The following is a 26,701-nucleotide window of genomic DNA, read 5'->3' on the forward strand; positions in this document are numbered from 1 at the left end:
GCATTGGTGTAATCCATTCTGGGGTAATCTCCTGGTGCATGCACAGCACATATTGATATTTGATTATTTGACATTTTAATGTCTGTTTCCTGGGTGTTGGTATTGTTTCCATTTGATTGGGTGTCCTACAGCTATATTTTGTGTGTGTGTGTGTGTGTGTGTGTGTGTGTGTGTGTGTGTGTGTGTGTGTGTATATATACACACACACACACACACACACACACACACACACACACACACATACACACACACACACACACACACAAATATATAGGATTACTATCATAATCGTGAGATTTACAGCCATGAACGGTGATGTAATTGATGCATTTCATCGACCTCATGAATATTAATGAGGTCAAAGATCGACATATAACATCGGAAATCTGTTTTCGATGTTAATGTTGACAGTTGCCATTTCCAGACATGCTTCATGTCTCTGCCTTGTTTACGATCTTCCAAACTGACGATTGCTTTAATGTCGACATTCTAGATGTCACTCCTACCATGTTCGAACAGGTGCCTGGCGTTGAAATGAATTTCTGCCTTTTTTATAGTAAACCTATACACACACACATATATATATATATATATATATATATATATATATATATATATATATATATATATATATATATATATATATATATATTATCTAGCAGAGGAGTACATCAAATTAGGATGCAGAGCTACAGAGACTGGGTTATTTTACAAATTGTAGGGAGACACTTGTTCTTGACAATGTGCAGACCACCATAAATTCAGTCAAACTTTGAAGTGCAGATATGAACAGTGTAGACTGGCATCCTAAGTGGTGGCTATTTATGTATTTGTTTCTTTGTTTCTTTGTACTTAACTAGGCATTTTTGACTAAGACCAGCTTCTAACATCAAATTTGCATAAAGAATGGGCTACTCAAGGGGCACTGAATTTAATGACATAATAAGGGGAGGGTTCAATGGGTTAATTAGGGCTTTTCACACTTCTGTGAGTCTTGCTTTAGTTGTTGATTTTGCACTTTAAAACATTTTAAAGGTCTCTAATACTCAAAACTACCTTGTCCAGGTAGTGTAACTTGTTTTATCGAAGCATTACTCTCTCAAGCAATCTGTGATTCTCCATTAAGATGACTTGAATTGTCCATCTAGTGGTAATAGGAGGTGGTCTGGTCTATCTGAGTTGTGAAACACATGAGAAAGCTGTAAGTGTAATTGTTTTATTGGCCAGAGCACTTAAAAAGCCGCTTTCCTGTGTTTTAAGTGCCTGTATAAATTAAAATCATCTGTGCACCATTGCTCCTCGTGCACTGGTGATGGATAGTATCCTTTATTGACACAATGCCCTGTACAGACACAGACACCTAGAAAACAATATTGACCTATAAAATCACATCACCCCTGAAACTGTAACAGTAACTCAAAGAATGTAGAGTAACTACTTTGCGCATTGAGTAGCACAGAGCAGTGAGTTTGTCTGTTGAGCAGCACTGCCCCTTGAATTATTTAGTATTATATAAGCCAGCTTTAGTCTCTAGCCCCAAAAGCACCCTTAGTTGGCCTTCTATTAACCCCCTCATACACTGTCCCCTTGTAGCTCACCCAATAAAGGACCTGACATCATGCATTTTCCGAATTTCTCTGCAGCCAGTTTGGTGGATATGGGTATAATAAGACAATTGAACAATTTTAATGGAACAATGTTTTAATGTTCACTGACAACCATTTACAAATACACATAATGTCTCTAGAGGCCAAAATCTCATGTACAAACACTCATAATATTCTCATTGGCAGAAACACAGATACTATACCCACCACACATAGTACGCACCCCACACATAGACCCACTTATGTTGAGTTATTAAATGCAGTCTTTGCAAACATCAAAGACCTCCCAGATACTCTACCTGCCTGCAAAAATTATCCTCAAAAAAAACCATAAATCCAAAAAGCAGTTAACCAAGGCCCAATCCACACAATCAACGTTTATTGAGCGCTTTCATCTCTTGAATAGAAACTTTTTCAGAATAATGCAACATATTACCCAACAGCCTTATATATGTAACCCCATCAAGTTAATGAACATAATTAACTAATTAATAAAATAATGCCCTAAAAGCACATTTAAAGAGCCACACACATAATACATAGCACTCTAAATAGAAATAATACATGTAAAAAAAATTATAAAAATACATAAAATGTATCCAATGAATGAACCATATGTTGGATTTAAAAACATTCAAAGAAAACAATGGATATCTATGCATATGAAAAATATAAAAATTTATATTGCATTCTACCCCCTATACTAAAATTGGTATCAATGACTGTCATATAAAAAATTGTGCCTTAAGCCTAAGAACAGAGCTGGTGGATACTGCACTATTAAGACCTGGTACTTCTGACGCATTCATTCTAATTTGCCATCTAAGCTCTGACAATTCTAAAAAATCATTAAGTGGCCCACCTCTTTCTCCCATTCTAACCTGTTCTATAATAATAAATTTGAACCCATGTCCTTCATTGGCTGCTACATGTGCTGCCAATGCACGTTTACCATCTTTTCTGTTAATATCATAGTAGTGTTGGTATATTCTACTCCTAAACGCATTTTGTGTTTTACCAATATAGAAACTTGGACATTGGGAGCATAGGGCCAAGTAATCCACTGCTTTACTATTACAAGAGACTTTCCCACGTATAATATATCTCCCATAGTTGGGAATACAAATCTCCTTAGCCTCAATAATATATTGGCATTGTAAGCAATAACAGCACTTTACCATCCCCGTCCCTATGTCAAGATCATGTTTCTGCCTTTCCAGCATGTTTTTGATACTACAATCTTTCTTGTACACAATGCTAGGGACAGGACCTAGTAACTGTGCTTGTTCTGCATCAATGCTAAAAATGTTCCAGTTATGTTTGATCATGTTCCAAATGTAATAAAAATGTTGATTAAATTTAAATATAGCTGATTTGTTAAATGGAGTCCTAGTCTCTTGGTTTTCGTTAATTAATGACCCTTCCCCTGTACTAAGTAGGGGGAAAAAGTAACTGTTGGCCCTCTTATTTATTACCTCCTTAAGAAATATTATTTATATAGGTAACAGGGTAACTTCTGTGTGTTAACATCCCTTTTAGGGTCACCATTTGCTCTATGAAATAATCATATTCAGATATCATCCTAGCACGCCGTACCCCCTGTCCTTTTACAAGTGCCTTCTTTTGATGCAGGGGGTGACAGCTGTCAAAATGTAAGAGACTATTTGAGTAGGTGGGCTTACTGAAGATATGTAACTCACTGGATAGGCTCACAGACAGGACCCAAGAAGTTAGAATTTAAGAGACCACCTCCACAAAGAGGCCAGTCATGATTAGAGTCCTCCAGGCCTCTGTGCTGGGTCTGCTTCTCTTTGGCATCTGTTTCTTGGAAGTAAAGGAGAATATGAAAGGCCTATGGCTTACCAAGATTGCAGATGATTGCAAGCTACAAGCAATCATGGAAGCCCTCCAAGATTCTAACATCTTACAGGAAGGTCTATCATGGACAAATGACTGGTTCCAAAGCTACAGCTTAGAACTCAATGCCAAAACATGCCTAATAATGCTTTCAGGAAACTGGCTGCCCACAGAAACTACCTCATTGATAAAACACCCATAAAGGTAGACACAGTGGTCAGGGGGGATTCATGTAGATAGCAACCTGGTTATCAACCAACATGTGTCTAAGATTATAAGAAAATCATGCGTTGTAACTAAACTTATAAGTAAGGGCATGGCATCTAGGTCCAGGGAAGTGAATGTGGCACTATATTCAGTCATCTTCCGACCCATCATTGAGTGTAATGCTCCCTTCTGTAGGTACCTGACTAGGGAAATACAACTACTGGAATGCCCACAGAGGTTCCTCACAAAAAGAATACAGGATGTAAATACAATTTCAATTTAGATAATTTCAAACCCTATCAATATACGCTGTTTCCTAAAGACTGCTGATGTGCGATTTCTGCATGGCATACAAGGCAACGTTAGATCCCACTCTGATGGATCTTGTGCATATCTACAAAATGACCAGCACAGAACTACTAAATCTAAGAATTTAAACTTTGCTCACAACTTAAATAGGACATGTTGGAGGCACACGTACATATTATAGAGAATCCCCATTTCCTGTAATAGACTTCCCATCCATGTGAATCAGAGCCCTTTCATAACCCTATTCAATTGCAATATGGACCAGTGGATGGGAAATCAGACACCCTTGACTGGCATCTATGTCTCTGATGGACACAGAAAACCATTAAATCATGCCCTAACATGCACCCCTAAAAAATAACCTCTAAGGTACAATAACATGTGAGATAGAATTGTGTTGCATGGCTATGCTGATAAGGCCCCAGTGGTTGTTAGTCTACTCTACACCAACTAGCCTATGAACTTATGAGAAAATCAAAAATAGTCACAGAGCAACCCTACCTGGCAGATCCTAGAATTAAATATTGTCGTGTTCTCATTATCTGCTAAATAAACTACCATAATGTCAAATATTCAAAACTTTTAAAATTCCAAGAAAAAACGAATTTAAAGTAATGTATCACTGCAGGAAAAAAGAGCAAAAATGGCAAGAAACCAACGAATATATCCAAACTATAAAACAATAAATCAAAAGTGGTTAGAGAATAATTCTACCTGGCTGCTGCCTTACGTTACCTGTTCTCTTCCATTTTACCTATTGACTATGTAGAGTGTCTTTCTCTAATGACTTCTAGCACCAGTGCCAAACTACCCCAGAATCCCACCACCACATTCTCTCCCCTCCTTCCACAATCTTTCTCCTTATGTACCCTCAACTACACCTCCCTTAAAGAGTATCTACTACTATCTTCTCCTTTATTCCTAGCCTTCATCTAACACAGCTTCATAAACTTCAGTTCTAACTTATGTTCATATGTGATTACTAGACTAACGACCCCATGGGGTATATTTAAGCCTAGCCATGCTTCCTAAGGAGAGAAATCAAACCCTGTATCTTGTGCCTGTAAGGTAACCACCTTAATCATTGTGGCAGTCATCAACCCCCAAATAGGCTACACTGGGATTTGAACCTACACATAGGAAAAACATTTATATTTGCCTATTGCTTCAACATTTCAGCTAACGGACATCACAAATTATATGCATAGTTCATAGGATAGTACTAAGCTAACTGCCATGTGGGCCATTTTAAACCTATGTGAGAATCAAACTCTGCACCTTGTGTCTGTAAGGTAAACACCTTTAACCATTATGCCAACCCCTATTTTAAGAATCAAACCCTGTAACTTGTATCTGCCAGGTCAAGACCTTAACCATTATGCCAAATTCTCCCCCCTACATCTGTAGCATTTATCATAGCATCTATGCTAACAGGCTACATGCTGCTGCTTCCGGCAAAAAAAAAAAAAAAATATCAACAAAAAAAAAACAGATATAGGAGATATAATCCACACCTATTGTGCTATTCCCTAACTATATAAATGTTTTCACTTTCCTAACATCAGTGCTAACAATGAACTGTTGTCCTTAAACACAATCCATTCTTACTCCTTTCCGATTTTCTTACAGATGCACTTCTTACCCCTTTACAGTAACAACGTTATGGCTGCTGTGCTCATCCTCTTCCTATATACAGCCCCCTGCCGTACAAATAAACTTGTTCAATATACTTAAGTCAAAAAACATATTAATAAGTACATTCAGATAAAACATTGCATGGGGTATATTTAAAAAAAAAATAAAAACCATTTAAAGAACATTCTAAAAGGAAAAAGCCGAAATGAACCAATTGCCAAATAAAGGAAACATTAAAAGTAGCCAAAGCAAAACATGTCACTCAACAAAGGAAACACCACGACAACATACATTATTGTTGTCATCTTTTCAATATATAGACTTCTTCAAAAATTAAATGACATTCAAAAAACAGTGCTAAAATAAGGAATGAGCAAGTCACATGATACCTGCTGACCTGTCACTAACCAGTAATGATTAGTTGATTATAACTTGACTGATTTCTTTTTTAAAATGCAATTAACCTCATGTTTGAATGACATTAGGTTTGCCCCTAGTCTGAGCTGCCAACACAATTCATTCATTTCTAATAGGTTTGTCCAAGTCCCCTTTAAGCTTGGCACTTTCAACAACAATGTCAGACAAGAACAAAAAAGTTTAAAATAACAGTCTTAGAATGCTTATATAGAGCATTTTTAGTATCCTGTTGCGTTTTTAAGCCATGTAAATGTTATTCATGCTGACTGATCTTTCTATTCAGTATTTCTCATCCTTGACCAGACATCTAGTTTTGTCCTGTGCAATGAGATAATAAATTGACTTGTCGCCACTTCATGCATCCATCCATAAATAACTCTCTTTATCCTGATTTTGCACATGAAGTCTGGGTGTCACATCAACAGTGACCATAATTTAGAGCCAATATTTATACCACCGGGTGGCAAGCCCTGCCATAGTTGCCCTCCCATACCAGAAACACATGTATGCTCACCCACACATACAGCCAGTTTACAGTGTTCAAGTCCACCTACTGCATGTCTCCGGAATGTAGGAAGAAACCAGAGCACCCAAAAAAAGAAAAGTGAACACCAGGAGGACATGCCGACTCTATATAGAAAGCACTCCCAGCTGAGAACTGAACAGGAGGGCCTCTGTAAGTTGATAACACTACTGCTGTGCCACTATGCTGCCCACACATGCCTCCATGCATGACATAATAAGTAAACTGTTCCCTCCCATCCATCTTTGGATGCTTTGCTGCTTCCTGCTCATGTACTCTATACCCCATTGTGGTTTCCTCCTGATCATTCTCTTCTGTGCTTCCTCTTCATATTCTAGCTACTTTTTTTCAGTCTTACTAGCAGAATAATCACTGTGGGATATGGACAATGCTTTGCTTTTCCCTCTCTTCATCTTCCACTTGGGATCTCCTGGCTCCTTCCGCCCTATATATGTATGTTAGCAGCAGTAGAGTGTTCTTAATTCTTAATTCTGTCTCTTCAGCTATGATCACATGATGACCAAACACTGAGGCTGTTTCTCACCAGAGCTGTGGTGCATTGTCTTTTAGTCCTCTCCAAAGAGATGCCTTTCTCTTTACTTCATAGTATCTTGTCTGTCTTTGGTAACTGCACTGCCAGCAATTATGTCTCATCCTCACCTCCCTTTCTGCTGTTTTTCCTCTTCAGGGACATGGCCAGTAAGTCAGTCTGTTCCTTCTTCATATCACCCATTGCATCCTTAACAACTCTGTCTCAGTGCAAACCTGCACTGTGTTAACCATTACCTCAGCCTTGTAAAACATACCCACAGTAACTCTTAAAGAGAAAGGCTGCCTTCAGTCTTGCTGTACCACTGTAATCATGGGAAGAAACTGGATCGAGGAGTGTGCATCCATCTGCCTGAACCTTCACAACTCTCCTGTTCTTTTTCCCCCAACTTATTGAGAAACAAATCATCTACATCTTTCACCCATTTAACACTAGATACAGGCCTATTTTCATTCAGAATGTTTACCAGTCAGGACTTTGTCCTATATTCATGTAATGTGAAAATCCTTTGACCAGTCAATCAGACATTCCTACAATTTAAGATTAGTATATATCTTTTATTGCTCTGACATTTTTTCTAACAGCTGTGCTAGCATTTTTCTCACAGAAGCTGCTGCCTTACCCCATCCTTTCTCCCTGATAGCCTGGACAGGCAGACATTGTTCATCCACACACCATTCACTGACATACCTCTCAACTGTCCAGATTATTGCCTCTTATTTTTGGTTTGTTTCTCATAAAATTGTGTTTTTCTGGCAAATCATTAAGGACTGAAGTCAGAAAATGACAAAATACATTTGCGTTTTAGACTTCATACCCTTCATAAAATTCATGCTAATGCAAAAAAGAAAAAATCGGTTATCCTATCAACTTTATAAGATTGTAAGAGCAGCATTTAAAAATTGTTCCTGTTTTTGGGCTTTTGTTCCCCCTTTATTTATGGCTTTGTTCAGATTTCATGCTGTATTAGATTGAGAGGTACGTTTACTGAACTTCTCCCTGCATCACCTCCCTTTTTCCTCTCTAATCTGAAACAGAGAGTAAAAAGGTCACACAGAAAAACTATATAGTAAAATTAGAAGATAAACCCAGCCAACTGGAGTTTTTCACTGTGTGATACCTTAAACCTCATGTAATAGAGGCCCATAGGATATGTGAAAATGACCCCATAAGGACATCGTGTTTCAGCTATATGTCTTCTGAATGTCCATGACTTTTTACTTTTTCTTGTTAGGTCTTTGTTTTTAAGTTGTTGTGGATACATTCAGGCCAATAAAGCCAAACCTAACCAGCTGTGGGCATGCATTCAGCCTTCATATGACCTCGTCAGCACAGCATAAGTGGAATGTTTGGCTATACTTAGAAATACATTGTCTTTAACCCAGCTGATGTCCATAACCATTAAGCTGTCTGCAGAATATTGCAACTCACATCCAAACCAGACTGGTTGTCTGCCTGGCCTTTTTCCTCTTTGGTTTGGATGAAGGTCTCATGATTTTTTGAGGACTGTTTCAGTCTGGAATGGAGTGCTGTTTATACTGAAATCTGCCGTGAGGATTTGTTTACCACTAGTCACAGTTGCACTTTTTGCATGTAATTTAAGCCTGTTTAGATTTGGATGCTTTAATCCTTCCCATAGTCACATGATATTAGAGTGAACAACAATGTGAAACTTGCAGCCATCAGCAAATGTATTCAGTCATCTATCTGGGTTAGTTAGTGCTTTGGAGATCTGAGAAATAGATGCTAAACAGAAGGTGTCCCACTACTAAAGCCCACAGATTGCTACGAAACCTTTTTGCTTTCTTAGGTGGCACCTAGTCCTTTAACTATGTGGGCTCTGTCTGACCGTCAATGAGTTAACCATCTTATAATAGTGCACATTTAGGCTTTTGTGCTTATTTAAATGTCCAGCAGGGGAACATTGTCAAATGCCTAGCTTAGATCCAGATACTTTGTAATTAAGAGTATGGCCACTATCTACAGTCTCAGAGACGTCACCAAAGAAGTTTACAAAATTCAGTAGACGTGACCTGTCTTTGAGGAAAATGTATTGTGGTGAGTGTAGAGCAATAAGATGTTTTTTTATATCAAAGTTTATAAAATATGATATGATACATAATACATTCCAAGACTTTACAAATTTTGCTTATTAGGCTGATGGATCTATAGTTCCTGTGATCAAAGATGGAGCCTGTTTCACAGAGGGATATAAGAACAGCCATATACCATACCTCAGGAGCATATCCTGTTGCTCTCTTTAAAGTTAAACAGTCTTAAAAGTGCTTCAGAGAAGGTGAGTTTGGAATGGTTAATTAAGTAACTAGGTGTGTTTTCAGAGCCCATACAGGTGGTATTTTTACATTTAGGGAGTTCATTTAGGACATATTCCATAATAATCTTAGAGGAGGGAGGGACTTGAAAATTTGTGAAACATAAACGACTATTTCTAGTGTGAAGTTGTCACTAAATTTATCTGAATCTATATTAAAATGATCTTTATGGTCAGATAGGTTAATACCATTATGAATTAAGGGTATTGTTAATTGTTAGTCCTTAAGCACCTGATGAAATTAAACAAGTATTTGATTATCATTGCTTTGCATGCTAATTTTAATTTGTGTTCCACTTTTATCTCCTTTATGGTAACTTTCAGATTTTTGCTGTAATTATGATAGAAACTTTAGTTAGGCAGGCTAATACTGATCTCAGGAAGCAATGCATTCACTGGACAGATGCTATTATTCTGATTAGTGAGAAGTAGTATGTCTTAAACAGTCTTTGGACATGCAAAAATTATTTAGACCCATGTAGATGTCATTTTTATATTCATAGTTCATAAGTGAATGCTAGGCTAACTCCCCTGAAGGGCCATTTTAAGCTTGGTCAATAATATGAGGTCAGAATCAAACCCTGTACCTTGCGTGTAGATGAAGAGCTTAACCATTATGCCAAACCGGTATAAGTATACATATATATATATATATATATATATATATATATATATATATATATATATAAACACACAAACACACATACATTTTTTTTTCATTTGTACTCCAGCTATACTCCCTGGGCTAAGATTGAAATTGGCCTTATGTAATCAGTGTTCTCCCCTGGTTAACAAATGATAGTTAATTAATTAATTAAAATACATACATAAATAAATCTACCTGTTTACAGTCAGTAAGATTTTCAGATAGAGAGATCAAACTGCATTCATTATCCTTGTGTTATATTATAAAGTGCTTATTACTGCTGAATACCTGAGTTGTTTGACTTCTGCTACATACCTACAATCAACTGCATTACTAGCTGAGTTAAGTACAAACTTGCAGTGTTAAAGATTGTACTGCATTTCAGTTTTCTATTTGTTTCATTGAATATTGTGTCTGTGTCTCTCTGTAGTTATTTATTTTTCTATTTAATTGTTTCATAGAATATGTTGGTCTCCCTCTGTCTCTGCAATTAGTGGGGGCTATTGTGTCTCACTTCACTGATATTCAGTGTTAAAGTCTTAGCCTAGAGGGTTTCTCTGTATTTATAAGTGAGTCACATATCTTTGAATTTATTACTGCTGAATACCTGAGTTGTTTGACTTCTGCTACATACCTATACTCAACTGCATTACTAGCCGAGTTAAGTACAAACTTGCAGTGTTTAAGATTACACTGCATTTTATTTTTCTGTCTATTTAATTGTTTCACTGAATACTGTGGTCTGTGTCTCTCTGTAGTTATTTATTTTTATATTTAATTGTTTCATAGAATACTGTGGTCTCTCTCTGTCTCTGCAGTTAGTTTCCTGCCCGCTCTCCCTGTTCTTGTTCTGGTATTAATCTTGGTGGCTTCAGAATTGCAGCCCCTCCTGTAAATTTGTGTTTGAGCACTCCTCATGGGTCTATCTCATTTGCTCACTCAACCGAGTACAGTGAGATCATATTTTGACTTCAGACACTCATACCAGTCCCATCTGTTCAGCTCTATCCCAGCTCTATTCCACTCTAGTGTCAGTAGCTCACTCTACCTAATACAGAGAGAACATTTGTGAAGGGCAAGCCACTTAGGTCCTTAATTTTGAATTATCTTCTGTTTCTCCCTTCTCCCTTTCCACTTTCCCAAAAAAAATGTGTCTAAGCTTGTTTCCTGCCTTTCCTGTAACTAGTCTAGTCCAGATACAGATTTGCTGTATCCAGGACTGCTTGTAAGCTTCTGAGCCCCCCCCCCAAGCCTTTCTGTGTTAGAAGGAAGCATTCTAGCTTATCAGTGGGAGTGGTAAGAACTAGGTAGCCTATCTACCACAGGAGTGGTTCCTGGCCCAGAAATTGTAGTTTATTGGCTGTTTGGGCAGTTTTTCCATCTCTTTCAACTTTCTGGTTTAAAAGCCCACATTTGCACTTGTTTCCCATCTTTCCTGTAACTAGTCTAGTCCAAATACAGATTTGCTGTATCCAGGACTGTTTGCAAGCTTCTGAGCCCCCCAAACCTTTCTCTGTTGGTGGGAAGCCTTCTAGCTTATCAGTGGGAGTGGTAAGCACTAGGTAGCCTATCTACCACAAGAGTGGTTTCTGGCCCAGAAATGGTGTTTTATTGCCTGTTTGGGCAGTTTTTAAATCTCTTTCAACCTTCTGGTTTAAAAGCCCATGTTTGTGCTTGTTTCCCACCTTTCCTGTAACTAGTCTAGTCCAGATACAGATTTGCTGCATCCAGGACTGCTTGTAAGCTTCTGAGCCCCCCAAGCCTTTCTGTGTTGGAGGGAAGCATTCTAGCTTATCAGTGGGAATGGTAAGCACTAGGTGGCCTATCTACCACAGGAGTGGTTCCTCGCCCGGAAATTGTAGTTTATTGGCTGTTTGGGCAGTTTTTCCATCTCTTTCAACCTTCTGGTTTAAAAGCCCACATTTGCGCTTGTTTCTCACCTTTCCTATAACTAGTCTAGTCCAGATACAGATTTGCTGTATCCAGGACTGTTTGTAAGCTTCTGAGTCCCCCAAGCCTTTCTGTGTTGGAGGGAAGCATTCTAGCTTATCAGTGGGAGTGATAAGCACTAGGTAGCCTATCTACCACAAGATCCAGGTACAGATTCTTAGTTTTAGTACTTGAATTTGCTTTTCTATGCTCAGCACTTGTTCAGAACTTGTTAGCACTAAATAAACTACAAATTACTACAGCACTCAACCTTCCTCTTTACCTAGAGAAAAACAGTTTTTGTACTTACTTTCCTCACTTGCTTAGGAAAAACAGCTCTTATACTCACTTTCCTCACTTGTCTAAAGGAAAGTAGTGTTTTATTCAGGCATGTCGAAGGGTCAGCTCCCAATGTTCTTTCCTGTCTAACTGATGACTCTGGGCATCTTGGGGCAATGTAGCAATTGCCTCATGTACACAGACAACCCTTTCCTCCTACGACCCAACACCACAACCTGTGAGAGATGCACTTATCTAGCCATACTGGAGGTAAAGCTCTCTCCAACCAAGACTTAACTTTACAGTCAAGAGGAGAAGGTAAACACTTGCACCACACCACCCTCATCACATAGTCCCACTAAACCTATACCACCAAAATCCACACATAGAAACACAAAAACATTTGCAGAGGCTCTCTATAATAATCTGCTCAAGCAACAGATACCTCCAAAGCAGAAACGTAGGCAACCTCCACCCCCCCAACACAACCCAAATGACTCAGTGTGCCACTCAACCACAGCCCATAAGGCAAAACAACATAGCCAACACACTAGTCATAGGTGACTCTATAGTCACCAGGCTATACAAGGAGAAGGTTACCTTCAGCTGCCTGTTGAGTGCCAGGATCCGCCACATAACCCACACACTAAGGTCACTCCACATCAAGTACAAATATGACTCTGTCATTGTCCATGTTGGTGTGAATGACATGAGATGTACCTCCCTGAACTACATGAAAAGGGACATGGAAGAACTCTCCGATTTTGTAGTTCAGGCAGGTATGACCCTAGCCCTGAGTAGCATCCTGCCATCACCCAGAATGATACCGCAGTGCAAGGTCAAAATGATTCACTTCATCAATTGGCTAAGCTTCTGGTGTCATTCTAAGGGGATCCAGTATCTGTCTGCCTGGGATGACATGGTCAACAGACCACGATGCCTTGCCAGAGATGGCCTGCACCTTTCACCCCTGGGATTCTGGATACTGGCTAAGGCTCTTGTTGCCCCTATAGTGCCTTTTTTAGGCAAGGTTCAAATGACAAATTCACCACTATAACAGGAACACTCAAGCAAAAACTGAGGGTAATGCTATTCAATGCTAGAAGTCTAAACCTCAAAATGCACTCCCTTGAGGCACTCCTTAAAATGGAGAACATCGATATCTGTGCAGTGACTGAGACTTGGTTCAAGGGTCCTGAGAGAACCCCTGCATTACCACGCTATAACTCATACCACAATTTTCAGCCACTTAACCTGGACCGGAACACCAAAGGCAGAGGTGTGTGCATATTCATTAAGGATATACACACCTCCAGGATAGTTGCCCAGCATAATGCATCCAAGGTTATCCAAGTGCAACTAACTCTGGGCAAAACTGCAATCCAAATTGTAGCTTGCTGCAGATTCCCCACTATGTCCCAGGATTCCCACTCCTCTTTTCTTGATATACTGGAAAATATTAGGGTTCAACCAAACACCCTAATAATGGGTGATTCCAACTACCCCACCATTAACTGGGAAAACTACTCATGTACCAACTCCTTCACTCAATGCTTTCTGGAATTCATAAATTCCAATACCCTAGATCAACTTATCCACACCCCCACCAGGGGGCAACAATATCCTAGACCTAGTCATTACCAACATGAGTGACTGGTGTTCCACACCTGAAGTCAACTGCTTGTTGGTCAGATCCGACCATAAGCTAATCACTCTCAATATCCACATCCCACCCCCACCCCCATTAAGGAAATCAAGGTAAAAAATTTCTACAAAGTCAACTTCATGCTTCTTAAGACAGAAGTGGCGAACTTCATGACACCCATGCAGATGGACAATACAGTTACCACTGCTGAATCCCACACAAACGCACTCTATAAGCACTTACATGAGTGCATGGATCGTGCTATCCCAAACAGAACTAAGATGCTATCCTCCAAAAAAAGGAAGCCAATCTGGTGGTCCCCTGCCATAAACAAACTCTACAACTGAAGAAAGAAACTGTTGCAAAAGAGTGTAAAATCCTCTGAATGGAGGAGTTCCCTGGTCAGCCTCAGTAAGAAGCTGAGATCCCATATAAGATCCTCCAAAGCTAGCTACGAAAACAAAATCACCACAGATTCTAGGGACAACCACAAAGCATTCTATAGCTATGTCAAGAATCTCAATGGCAACACCCAGATCTGCTCTGAGTTACAGCACAACGGCATGAAAATTACAGAACCAACTGATATTGCCAACGTCCTGGCAGATAGGTTCAGTACTAACATTACCCCCCTCTCACCCCCTAAAGGGCCCATATCTATATAGGAAGAATGCAACTCCCTGTAATCACAACTATACAAGTAAAAGCTGCATTCTCTTAAGCCAAAGACACAGCATCCACGGAACCAGACAACATCCCAGGCTGCATTTTACACGAACTTCAGAAGGAACTGGCTCCCCGCCTAAGCACCATGTACAATCATAGTCTCACATCAGGCTTTGTACCCACTGAATGGCGCACAGAAACACTTATCCCACTCCACAAAGGGGGAGCCACCACTGATTCCGGGAACTATAGCTGTATAAGCCTGATGAGCTGGTCTGTAAGGCCATGAAACTCATAAACAAAGACATTGGTAACATCCAAACTCTGGACCCCACCCAGTTCGGGTTTGTGAAAGGCAGATCGTGCCTCCTGAACCTGATCGACTTCTTTGAGGCAGTCACCAAAGCTGTAGACGAGGATAGGGTGGTTCACACAGCCTATCTTGACCTCGCCAAGGCTTTCGACACCATCCCCCATTCTGGAATTATAGCTAAACTCACTAAACTAGGTATAAATCCCTACGTCACAAGATGGGTTGCCAATTGGCTCACTGACAGAACCCACACTGTAAAAGTTGCAGACTCCAAATCTGACTTCAAACCAGTGACAAGTGGAGTACCACAGGGTTCAGTCCTGGGACATCTCCTGTTTGGTATCTACTTCTTTGAAGTACAGACTAACACAGAAGGCCTCTGGCTAATGAAGTTTGCAGATGACTGCAAACTAGGAGCCATAGTTGAGTCCCCAAATGATGTGGACATCCTACAGAAGGGCCTCACTGAGACAGATGCCTGGTGTCAGAGCCATGGTCTCAAGCTCAATGCCAAAAAGTGCATTGTCATCCCCTTTGGTAAAAACTTTGTACCCATGAACTACCACATAGGTGGCAGTCTACTTAATGCCGAATGTGTGATAAGAGACCTGGGGACCCAGGTGGACAGTAGTCTCTCCTTTAATAATCACATCACCACAGTAGTCAGGAAATCCTTCTACATGGCACACCTCATCACAAAAGGGTTCTCATCTAGGAAAAAAGAGGTCATTGTTCCCCTCTACTCGACACTACTCGAAAGGCCGCAAAAGTACCTCACAAAGAGGATTATGCCTCAAACAGATGCCCTACACTGACGGTCTCAAAAAAACTCCAGCTTTACTCTGTAGCATATCACCTAGTCCAAGGTGATCTCTGCTTAACATATAAAGCTATGTCAAACCCAGAGCTGTTGGACATGCTACACCTAAAGAAATCCCAATCCCTCCAAGCCACATGCTCTAGGGATCTAAATCGTGTTACCACAATAAACAGGACATGCTGGAGGGATAGATTCCTGTCCCAGAGACTTCCCATACTCTGGAACAAGCTACCCATCTATGTCAAGCAAAGTTCCTCATTAGCACGCTTCAAGAAAAATCTTGATAAGTGGATGGGAAATAGGAAATACACCCCAAGGATCACTTCAGTGGCTCTGCTCGACAGGAACACAGGAAAATAACTTTCTTGGGTGGCGTAAGCCAGGAAGCCTTGTTGGCTAGGCTTACTTAGGCCCTTGGGCTGATAGCCTAGTACTTACCTATGAACCTATGTGTGCCTATTCTATAAATTCATATTTTACACAGAATGTGTTAGTTATATTACATGAACTAATTTACCATTATAAACAGCATCAAATTAATTCTTTGTCATGAAATGCTTTATAGTCAGTCTGTTCTCTTCTGTAATATTTTGGAGTATTTTATAATAGCATCATTACTCCAAACAATTAAATTAGTAGTAACCTACTAATAGGCATTTGCTGCATTGTATTTCTCTGCACAATATGTAGAATTACACATACATTTATTAAGATGATGGTTTCATTCTTAATACTCTATTGCTGAAGTGTTACAGCAAACATTTGTATTTATAACAATAACAAAGTAAGTGAAATACTTTACTGAAAACATTCTTGAATCAAAATTTTCACTTTTCTCAGCCATTTTTCTACTAGTGTTCATTTGCATGAGTCACACTTTTGTTGAAATGCTGCACAGAGTTGCAGCTTTTTAGTGCAGCATAAAAGAAAGTTATTTTGAAGCAGCATTAGTTTGGAAATGCATTTTGTACATCAGTAAAACTAACGGGATGCTGAAATTCTTTAAATGCGTGTACTTTCCAGGGACTTCCTTATGATCATGTGATGGGAGTATACAAGACTAACAAGGCAGCATTTCAGCTGACGTTCTATAAGAAGCCGCTACTTATTCAGCAAGGTTACATGCAGTGGTTGTGGGATGCAGACAAACGGCGCTACTTAGACCTCTTTGCTGGAATTGTCACTGTAAGCGTTGGCCACTGTCACCCGTAAGTAGCAATTCTTCTTCTTGACAGCTTATACTTCTCATAGTATTTGAAATACATGTTCTTTAAATATATTAATGAAAGATACTTTTGGAAAGGCCTATGTTAAACTACCCATGTTAATGCAGACTCAGTAATGCAACTAGTAAATTATGTATTCATTACTTTTTTTCCACACCAGGGCTGTGTTGAAAGCCTTGTTTTATGAATAAAGATTGCACATATATCACCCAGTTGTACATATATCAACCAGTCTGCTAAGAAGCTCTTTAGCTAATCTGTACTGATGGTGTTATGAGAGAGCAATTCTACCTTCTCTCTACCTGTTTCTAATCTACATTGATATTTATTACTCAGGATCATCCCCTGGTATCTACATGCTCATTTTCATCTGTCAGTTTTGTCTTAACTGCTGATCTCAAATGATAGACCATCCTCGCCCCGGCAGCCTCAGTTAACATCAGTGCCATAAGTGCTTCCAACCGCTGATCAGTGCCTTTTTCCTTTTGTCAAGTTTTCTTGTCTCTGTCTGTGATGTCACAGTTTAATGTTTTCTTCTGGAACGTGCATGATTAGATCCCTCTGTCCTTGTAAAGCTTCCACTGTACACTACAAGTTATTATTTTCCCTGCAGAACTTTCCATTGCCCTCCATGCAGTGGGGTGATGTTTAGTCACTGATGGTAACTTATAGGGAGGGGGAGTAGTCACCTGATTATGTCATACAGTACATGATCTATCCTCTACATATACAGTAAACTCTCAGTTACCCAGAACTCAAGCAACCAGAACTTTCAAGTCCCCAGAAAAAAAAAATTGAAGAAATACAGTACAATTTTCATGTGTTGCACTTTTTGCCCCCCCCCCACCCCACCCTGCAGAACCATACCTTACGTTTTTAGAGTTTTAGAGTTTTAAAAAGTAAGATAGGAATAAATTCCATCTCTCTCCACCCTAAGAACAAGTTAAACCAAACAAATAGTATAGGGTACAGTATTAATCAGGCCTATTTTTAATAGTAACTCTCAAGCAACCAGAAACTACAGTTATCCGGCATCTACCATTCCCCATGGGTGCTGGTTAACTGAGAGTTTATTGTACTTTTTAATGTGCATTACAGACACCCACTGTCCCTGCCCACTGTTGTCACATACAGACCTGACACACTGAGAGCATATGGTAGAACAACTCTATGATCATTTTCCCTCGAGTTTTAGTTTGCCACATGCAGTGTTCATGCCTGTATATTTTAACACTGAATTTTAATTGGAATTTTCTTGAAGATTTTAATTTTCTACACATCTTACAGTTCCACAATGGGAGTTGATTCTCCTGTATTGCTCTCGTGGGCAGATTGTATCCTCAAGCTGAATCACTAGAAACTGCTGTAATGTATAACACATTAATAATGCCTCAGCATTTATGGAGTATGAAGCATCTGGCCATAATACAGTAAGAAGAAGGTCCAATTGGTACTCAAGCTCTCATGGTCTATCTCAGAGTTTAACACATATAGCAAGAAGTCCTAAACTTAAAATCATATATGCTTCCTCACACACACACTATATGAGTCCACAAATATAATCTTTCAGTGTTTTAACAACACAGCGTCAGTTTCCCAACAATTTAGTCACACTTGACTGGCTCTACTTTGGCACTTCCATTGTGTTTGCAATTCTTTGGGATAATTGTCACCTCATAACTGTGCAGTTCCATTAAATTCATTGAATAATTAATTTAGTAATTCAACTGGGAATGCAGACTTATCACTCTTGGATCATTTTCATCCATACCCCAAGTCACATGGGAAAAAATAAATACAGAATAAATTAATAATTTAGAGGCTGGCACAGCTCCTCCTCCGCAGATTACCTGGGGTGATCAGTACTAAACCCTGTATGGAAAGATGTTGTCTGTGCACTGTAACCATCTCTCAGTAACTACACAAATATGAATGTTTTCAAATTGAAGGACGGTCTCATGTTCTGACATCCTTCTGCTTAGACACCTGTTATTGAGTAGTGCCACTGTGATGTTGTTGGAATTTGAGTACAAATTTGCTATTTTGGAATTCCCAGTAGGGCGACTCTACCCAAATAAAGGTACTATGAGGCAGCAAGGCTTTAGCCAGCATGGAGGAGTCCTGGTATGTGTGGCATCACTGTGAAACAAGAAGTCTCATTCTAGGCCAACACATACTTAAAATAACACCAGATGCTTCATCAATTGTTAAAGTCAATTATCTCATATTGGTATCTAGGTACCATTCTTCATGAAAGCAAGATAGTATTTAAGACCAATGCCTCTTCTGCCTCTAACACATGCATAGTAATTTCCATCATGTGTATCTGCATGCCCCTCTGGGTAAAAAGCCTCAGGTCATTCACATCTACATTGGGCCTGTACTAGGTCATAATCACATTTGTCTGGTTTAACAGATATTAGGGCCCTTGTAAGTTCATGGATCCCAGCCATAGCTTACATCATCTTTGCTCAAGAATTATGGACAAAGGCTAAAATAATGGGGGGGCTAGGAGACTTTGACAAGTTTTTTTTTGTTTTGTCTTTACAGCCTTAGGATAAGCTTTGAGCTTAGTGATATGGTACGACTGATGTAGTGCTGCGGATCTAAAATGCTTGCCAGTTGTAGGTCAATGCAAGAGGCTTGCCTCCATGTTTCTTAAGTATTTATTTCCCTCACAGGTTCATAGATTAGTATTAGGCTAACTGCCCGTGGAGGCCATTTTAAGCCTAGCCAGTTACCCCATGTGAGAATCAAACCACGCACCTTGTGTTTGAAAGGTAAACACCTTAACCATTATGCCAACCTCCATAAGTCTTCTGGGTCTGCTATAGTGGTCTCCTTCCAAACCCTAGTGTTCTACCACCTGATAATGTGGCTCAACAGTCTGCCCTCATACCATCTGTGGCCACTCTGACTGCATTGGGTGATCTAAGGTAGTGCAGCATCAGCCTTATGCTTACCAACTGTCCAAAGCATCTACCAATTGGAGTACAGTCACAGCTGGAACATATTCCATCTGTTGGAGTGTATAAACCACCAAAGTCAAGTGCTGATGACCTGGAGATTCCAAAATGGTGGACGTCCAGTAAGCACCCTCTCCACGAAACTCCCTACTAAGACTACTAAAACATGTCAAAAGCCTAGAAAAGGTCAACAAGATGAATTTTTCTGGAAAATAACTGCAGACTGCAACTGTTCCTGGTTAAAAATGTGAATCCCAATGCTATAGATACCAGATAATAAGCTTAATATTTTACTGATTACTCTGGATTCCCATACCTCGTGTAAGCTGCAGGCCTGAAGGCACCAACATTGCAGCCTGGATCTGATAACTGTTATTCCTAAAACATCCAAAAATGTCAAAAGAAATGAAAAACATGGAGACGCAGACTTCTGTCGGCAATATCCTTCCCTGAAAAAGAAGTCATATCCAAAAGGCAGAAGACAACTAAACAACAGCAAAAACCAACTAAACCCAATACCAAACAGAAACCCGAAGCTAATTTCTGCATGGAGGAACTCAAACAAGCTCTTCTACTACTTCAAACAACAGTCCAAAGCTTTTCTGAACAACTGTTAGGGTTTGGCACTACAATCAATCAAATTGCAGAGAGAATGGACTGGATTGAAGATAAAATGCAAGCTAATGAACACCAGCTGGCAAAACTAAAAGAAGAACTGAGTGCCAAAAATGCTGTACTAACTGATATGCAACAAAAACTCCTAGATCTGGCAGCTAGGAGTCACCAAAATAATGTCCTATTAAGAGGACTTCCAGAAAAATATGAACATAACCAGCTAATAGATGTTACCAAGCAGATCTCTGAAATTTTATGCAAGTCCAGTGAGAGCGCCAAGGAGATAATAATAGAAAGGGCCCACAGAGCGCTTCATAAAAAGACAAGATACTGCTGCCCCAAGGGAAGTGCAAATTAAAATATTGAATTTTCAAGGCACACAACGAATCCTTATGGCAGCCAAAAAACAGAAGCAAGTAGTCTGGAATGGTCATAAGATTTCTTTCTCACAGGACCTTCCATTACTCATTAAACAAAGGCACCAGTCCCTCTTACTATTCTGCGCAGATCTTATCAAGTGCAGAATTAAGTTTCAGATGCGCTATCCAAACTCCTTAATCATTTACAATAATGATGTGAAGTTTGAAATGGACTCACCTAATGAGGCAAAGGTAGCATTTATTAAATGCTTCGGTAAATCATTGGAACCATGAGCTATCCCTCGTTCCAGGTTATCTCCTCCATTAAAAGCTGGTTAGCAGGAGCATCTATCTGTTTTCTCCATTTATCACCCTTTGTTTTAAGATCTCTTGCTCCATTTAACTTTGCTTTAAATGATAATTGGAAGTAATTTCCCACACTGGGTGTGAACAGAGGGGAACTGATGTTGAACAGTAGGAATCATTAAGTGATACAACTTCCTGACTGGTATCCTCTTGAATTCTCATGTTACCAGCATTATTACCAGCGTTAATTTAGCCTGCTGGAAAGATAAATCACAACAACCTCTAGCCACGGATTTAAGGGTTAAATAATTGTTTTTGTAGCCCTTCTCCTACCCTTGGTTTGATGGCCAGGATTTGTTTTTCATTTTTGGAATGAGGATTGTAACATTGCAGCCCCTAGGAGATGATGACAACTTAAAGGTGGGCTCTATAGTACAAGTGCTTAGCAGTCAGTAATTCAGTGCAGATGGTTTATTCCAGTCCCTAACCCACCTACGCAGTCTTCCTGATTTATTCATAATCCACTCAACGTAGTTAAGCCATGCCTGCATGACACTTCTGAAGTGTACTTGTGTTAGAGCGCCAGGAATGCTGTATAGATGAATAGTATTTAACTGGTCAGTATTCAGGGCTTATTTCAGCTTCTGACTTGATGATGTTTGCACCACTCCATAATCCTCTCAGCACAGATAAGTCACGAGCGCTATAAAAACATATGGAGCACATATACAGACCTCTAATTAAGCAGAATAATTTCTTTAGGAAGCTTTCTGACTGTGTATAGCAAGATTTATGTATATATTTCTCACATGTAACAGAGCATGTATATTCAATAACTTTAGATAAGTTCGATTTTGGTGACATCAGATGAGAACTAGAAATCTCTTCCTCGATACAGACATTTATTGCTCAAATGCAACCAAACTTTTTATAATTGTTTCTATTTTTCGATTTAATTCATGGAGGTGTTATCACTCAGCTCAGAGAGGAGAGGGGAGAAGGAATAGTATCCTCTATATTAAGACTCTTCTATGATGACGACATAAGCTTCCTTGATATTTTAATAAGCTTTTTCTCTTGTTTCTGGATAAACCCAAGAAAGCATTCTTTTTTAGTGTCCGATGAAGATCATTGTGATGCACTTTTTTTTCTCTTCAGGGCAGTCTTCGACGATCAGCCAGGATGGACACTAGACCTTCAAAAACTGATTCTTCTTTTCCATCCTAGAGCTCTTGGTTGGAGTCAAAATCTACCTTAGTCAATGCTATGAATGACTAGAACAATTTGAGATGGTTTTGTGTTCGTGTATTTCATAATTTTACACTGTTCTTTTGATGTTTTATTATCTTGTTACAATGTGATTTTATTGCTATACGATTTTATTAATAATCTTAAATAAGAAATACAATCCAGCAATTTACATTCAGTTGGCATCCAATATGTAATGTACCCTTTCATACTTGGCAATACATACATCCAAGAAGCTAGTGGATAGTGTAAGTAGATTACTGGATGACTAATTCTGGAGTAGTGACAGTACTGTATATTAGTTTATGGTTAACTAGAATAATATTTACAGGTTACACCTTTGTTCTGTTATCACTCTACTTTCTCTGGGCTTACTGTCTAACCTCTTCTTTTCAAACTCTTTCAAATAAGAAGGATAGGTGGCTAGGCACAGGGATAGATTTGAAAGAGCTAAGTGCTTCTAATATAGGAACTGCTTTCAATATTCTGTTAGACAATGTTATCAGAGTCTATATGAAAAATATATCCCTCAAACCAAAATCACTATTACCTATTTCACGATCTAAATTTTTGTAATGTGGACATTAGAGCCATGGAACGTGAGAGGCTTGCAAGATAAGAATAAGAAAAAATTGTTGATGCACCTAATTTTTAAATCAGATGTGAATATATGTTTCATCCAAGAAACTCACAAATTTAAAGATGACTGGAGAGGAGACGCAAATAAGAAATGGATAAAAACTATCATTGCAGCTGGGGACAGTGCTAACTCTAAGTGGGGTGGCTATCTTAATAAAGAATTCATTTCTGGAATCAGTCATAGAACACAATTCTGATCCAAATGGTAGATAGTGTTTTTTCACAATCTCAGGGCCTATTGATGGGAAAAAAGATTATTTTCCTAAATATATATGGCCCATGTCAAAAACAACAAGGTTTTATCTTGGAAATATACAACCTGTGTAAATACCCAGACCACCTTTACATTATAGGAGGTGACTGGAATGCAGTTATTGATCCGGGACTAGACCGTACCAGTAAACCAAACTCACAAAGCCTACAAACATCGACAGCCGTAGCTGAACTTATATCAGACTTATCCCTTATTGACCCTATCTCCTTCAGAGATGACCTAGAAAAAAGTAACATATATGCATACTACTCCAATTGCCATAAGTCCTGGTCAAGATTAGATTTCTTCCTGATTTCAGAGGCTCTATTAATACTGGAAGTTAAATATTCATCTGAACCCAGGTATCTATCTGATCATTCAAAAATAACTTTGAAACTAAATATGTCAGGCATTCCATCAAGAAGGGTCAATGGGGGCAATTGGTCCTTGAATAATAACTTATTACTCAAATCAGATGTGATACAAAAGGTCTTAAGTATACTAACGGAATTAGATGAGAGTCTAGACACCACTAATATACCATTTGATGTCCAATGGGCAGCCTGCAAGATGAAACTTCGAGGAATACTAATCCAAAGAGCCTCATACTATAAAAAAAAAGGCAAAAGCAAAAGAAAACAAGCTACTGGCCGAACTTAAGGAGTTAGAAAAAAGATTCCAGTTGGATAAAAACCCTAACATTGAGAAATCAATTATCGCCGCACAACTACAACTATTTGACCTACATAAGCATAACTATTCTATCCAAGAACTAAGGTCCATAGCTAAGTATTCTGAATGGGCACAAGTTCCATCTAAACTATTTGTGAGGATAATTGAAAATAGACAAGAAGCCTCTAGTATATCAGTACTCCAATATCAAGATAAGCTTTACAACTCAGACCTGCAAATATTAGAAATATTCCATCAAATTTGTTCAGAGCTATACAGGATGGAAGAGCAACATACCCCTATGGGATATATCGAGAGATTTTTTTAAGAACCTCACTTTCCCTAAACTAAACGAAAGTCAGATAGAGTTACTCATGGCCCCACTTAATCAGCAAGAAATAATTGACGCCATAGAGAATTTAAAACTAGGTAAAGCCCTGGGCCCAGATGGTTACACTACAGGCTTTTATAAAACCTTCAATTAGAAATTCATTTATTCTATTAAGAGTATACAACTACATTAAACTGAAGGGGATAACGCATAGATATCTAAATTTCTCTAAAACAATATTTATCCCCAAGAATAGCCTAGACAAATATAACCCACATAACTAAAGGCCGATCTGCCTGATAAATGTGGATATTAAGATCTTATCTAAACTATTTACAGAAAGGCTTAAAAAAGGTATGCATCTATTTCATCCCCCAAACAGTCGGGTTTCATGTGTAATAGGCATACATGGGACAATACCCTAACCTTAAACTCTATGATTAATCTCACTAAAAGTGGTAGAAATCCAAGATATGACCCAGTATTAGATGCCTGTAAAGCATTCACCAGAGTCAACTGGAATTTTCTATTTGCAGCTATATCCCAATTTAATATCCCTAAGGAATTCATCGGCTTAATCAAATCCCTATACAACTCTTATACATACCTCTACATAAATAAAACACTATCAAAATCTATAAAAATGTCTAATGGAATGAGGCAGGGTTGCCCACTCTCCACTCACCTGTTTAATTTATACATAGAGCCCTTCTTCCTCTACATCTTGCAAAGAACTTACCATTCAATCCCTAACTTTCTAGGCACCTTTGTAACCTTATCCACCTTTGCAGATTATTTAAATATTTACCTTGAACACCCTAGTATGGATCTAAGAAAAATAGCTACGTCAATAAATAAGGTCTTGAGAATTTCAAACTATAGTGTCAATCAAAAGAAATCCCTTATCTTCCCTATCAACCCATTAAACCATAAAGAATACTTCATATCAGATTCATCCTTTAAAGTAGTTAATTCCTTCAAATACTTAGGTGTAATATATGAGGATAATCCCTTATCTATGTACCAGAATAATTTACTTAAACTATGTACAAATATCACACAGGACTTACATAGATGGCAGCAGCTGAATCTCTCGATGCTGTCCAAAGCAGCAGTCATTAGGATGAATAGCCTCCCTAAATTATTATATCATTTTAATGCCTCAAACTTTGCCATCCCAAACAATTTTTTTCTTAGGGTTAATAAACAACTGGCCAAATTTATTTGGTTTCCCAAATCTGTTAGAATAAGCTACCCTAAGCTATCCTTCCCCAAAGAAAAGGGGGGGGGGTCTCAGCCTACCGGACTTTCGGTTATATTATTGGATCATTTGTGCCAAAAGAATCTTTTTAGTGTCGAATTTCTCCTTGAAGGAAGACACCTGGGCCCCATCATGGATAAAAATCTGGCACAAACATATCCTCGCCAATAACATAAACCCCAAAGCCCTCCCCTTCTTATCTTCAATAAATCTTAGGAACATCAAGATAAACAATATCCTTAAACAAAGAGTTAAAATCTTCCAAGACCTTATCAAATCCCTCAAACTGGATAAGGCCTTACCTTTCCTCCAACCCATCCATATGAACCCTAACATTAAAATCAATAATAAACCATTAAATCTCACAGAATACCCTCTAATTAAAGACTGTACATTGCAAGAACGATGAGGTGCTTTATCTGTAAATAATAAATACACCATTGTACTATGACAGATTAGAGAGCTCACATCAATACTAACCAAGGAAACACCCTTTAAGGAAGAAGATATAAATATATTAGGCACTATAATTCTTAGCCTGTCCAGCAAAAAATAATGCTGTCAAATACCTACAAATTGATTGATGCCATCAAATACGATTCCTCATTGCTGTTTTCTAAGTATTGGAATCAACAGGGAAGTGAACTCAAGGAACAGTAGAGACTCAAAGCAATTGAATCAACTATTAAGCTAACTCCATTTAAAAAATTAGTTTACACCCAACTAATGATCAACAATAACACTTATTGTACTCCATCCATTTTAAATAAGTTTGATCCTAAGATCTCCCCGGCTTGCTCATGGTGTACATTTCCCCAGGCCGGCCTCCTACATGTCCTATGGTTTTGCAAATATGCACATAACCTGTGATGCTCACTAAAAGTATGCCTAGAGAAAATGGGCTACAATAAATTGACCCTATCTTGGGAATTAGCTATTCTTCACATTACAGACCATAATCTTTCTAAATTGAAATTCCATGTTCTAATTACTTTCTGCATGCTAATAAGATTTTATATAACAAAAAATTGGCTATATTGCACCAAACTTTCGTGGAACAGATTTATGAATATGGCAACTAAATACATTG

At 38.7% G+C, this 26,701-nt stretch overlaps 1 protein-coding gene across 1 annotated transcript in view; it reads left to right on the forward strand.

The window, feature by feature from the left end:
- AGXT2 (alanine--glyoxylate aminotransferase 2) overlaps positions 1-26,701 on the forward strand; it is a 1,286,299-nt gene that overhangs the window by 246,146 nt on the left and 1,013,452 nt on the right. Inside the window, exon 3 of the mRNA XM_044070154.1 lies at positions 16,759-16,943. Within this exon, the coding sequence (XP_043926089.1) occupies positions 16,759-16,943 (185 nt within the window). The remainder of the gene's footprint in view (positions 1-16,758; positions 16,944-26,701) is intronic.

This window comes from Protopterus annectens, chromosome 1.part0 (genome assembly GCF_019279795.1).
Source record: "Protopterus annectens isolate FY-2018-M chromosome 1.part0, PAN1.0, whole genome shotgun sequence".
Classification (NCBI taxonomy): Eukaryota; Metazoa; Chordata; order Ceratodontiformes; family Protopteridae; genus Protopterus; species Protopterus annectens.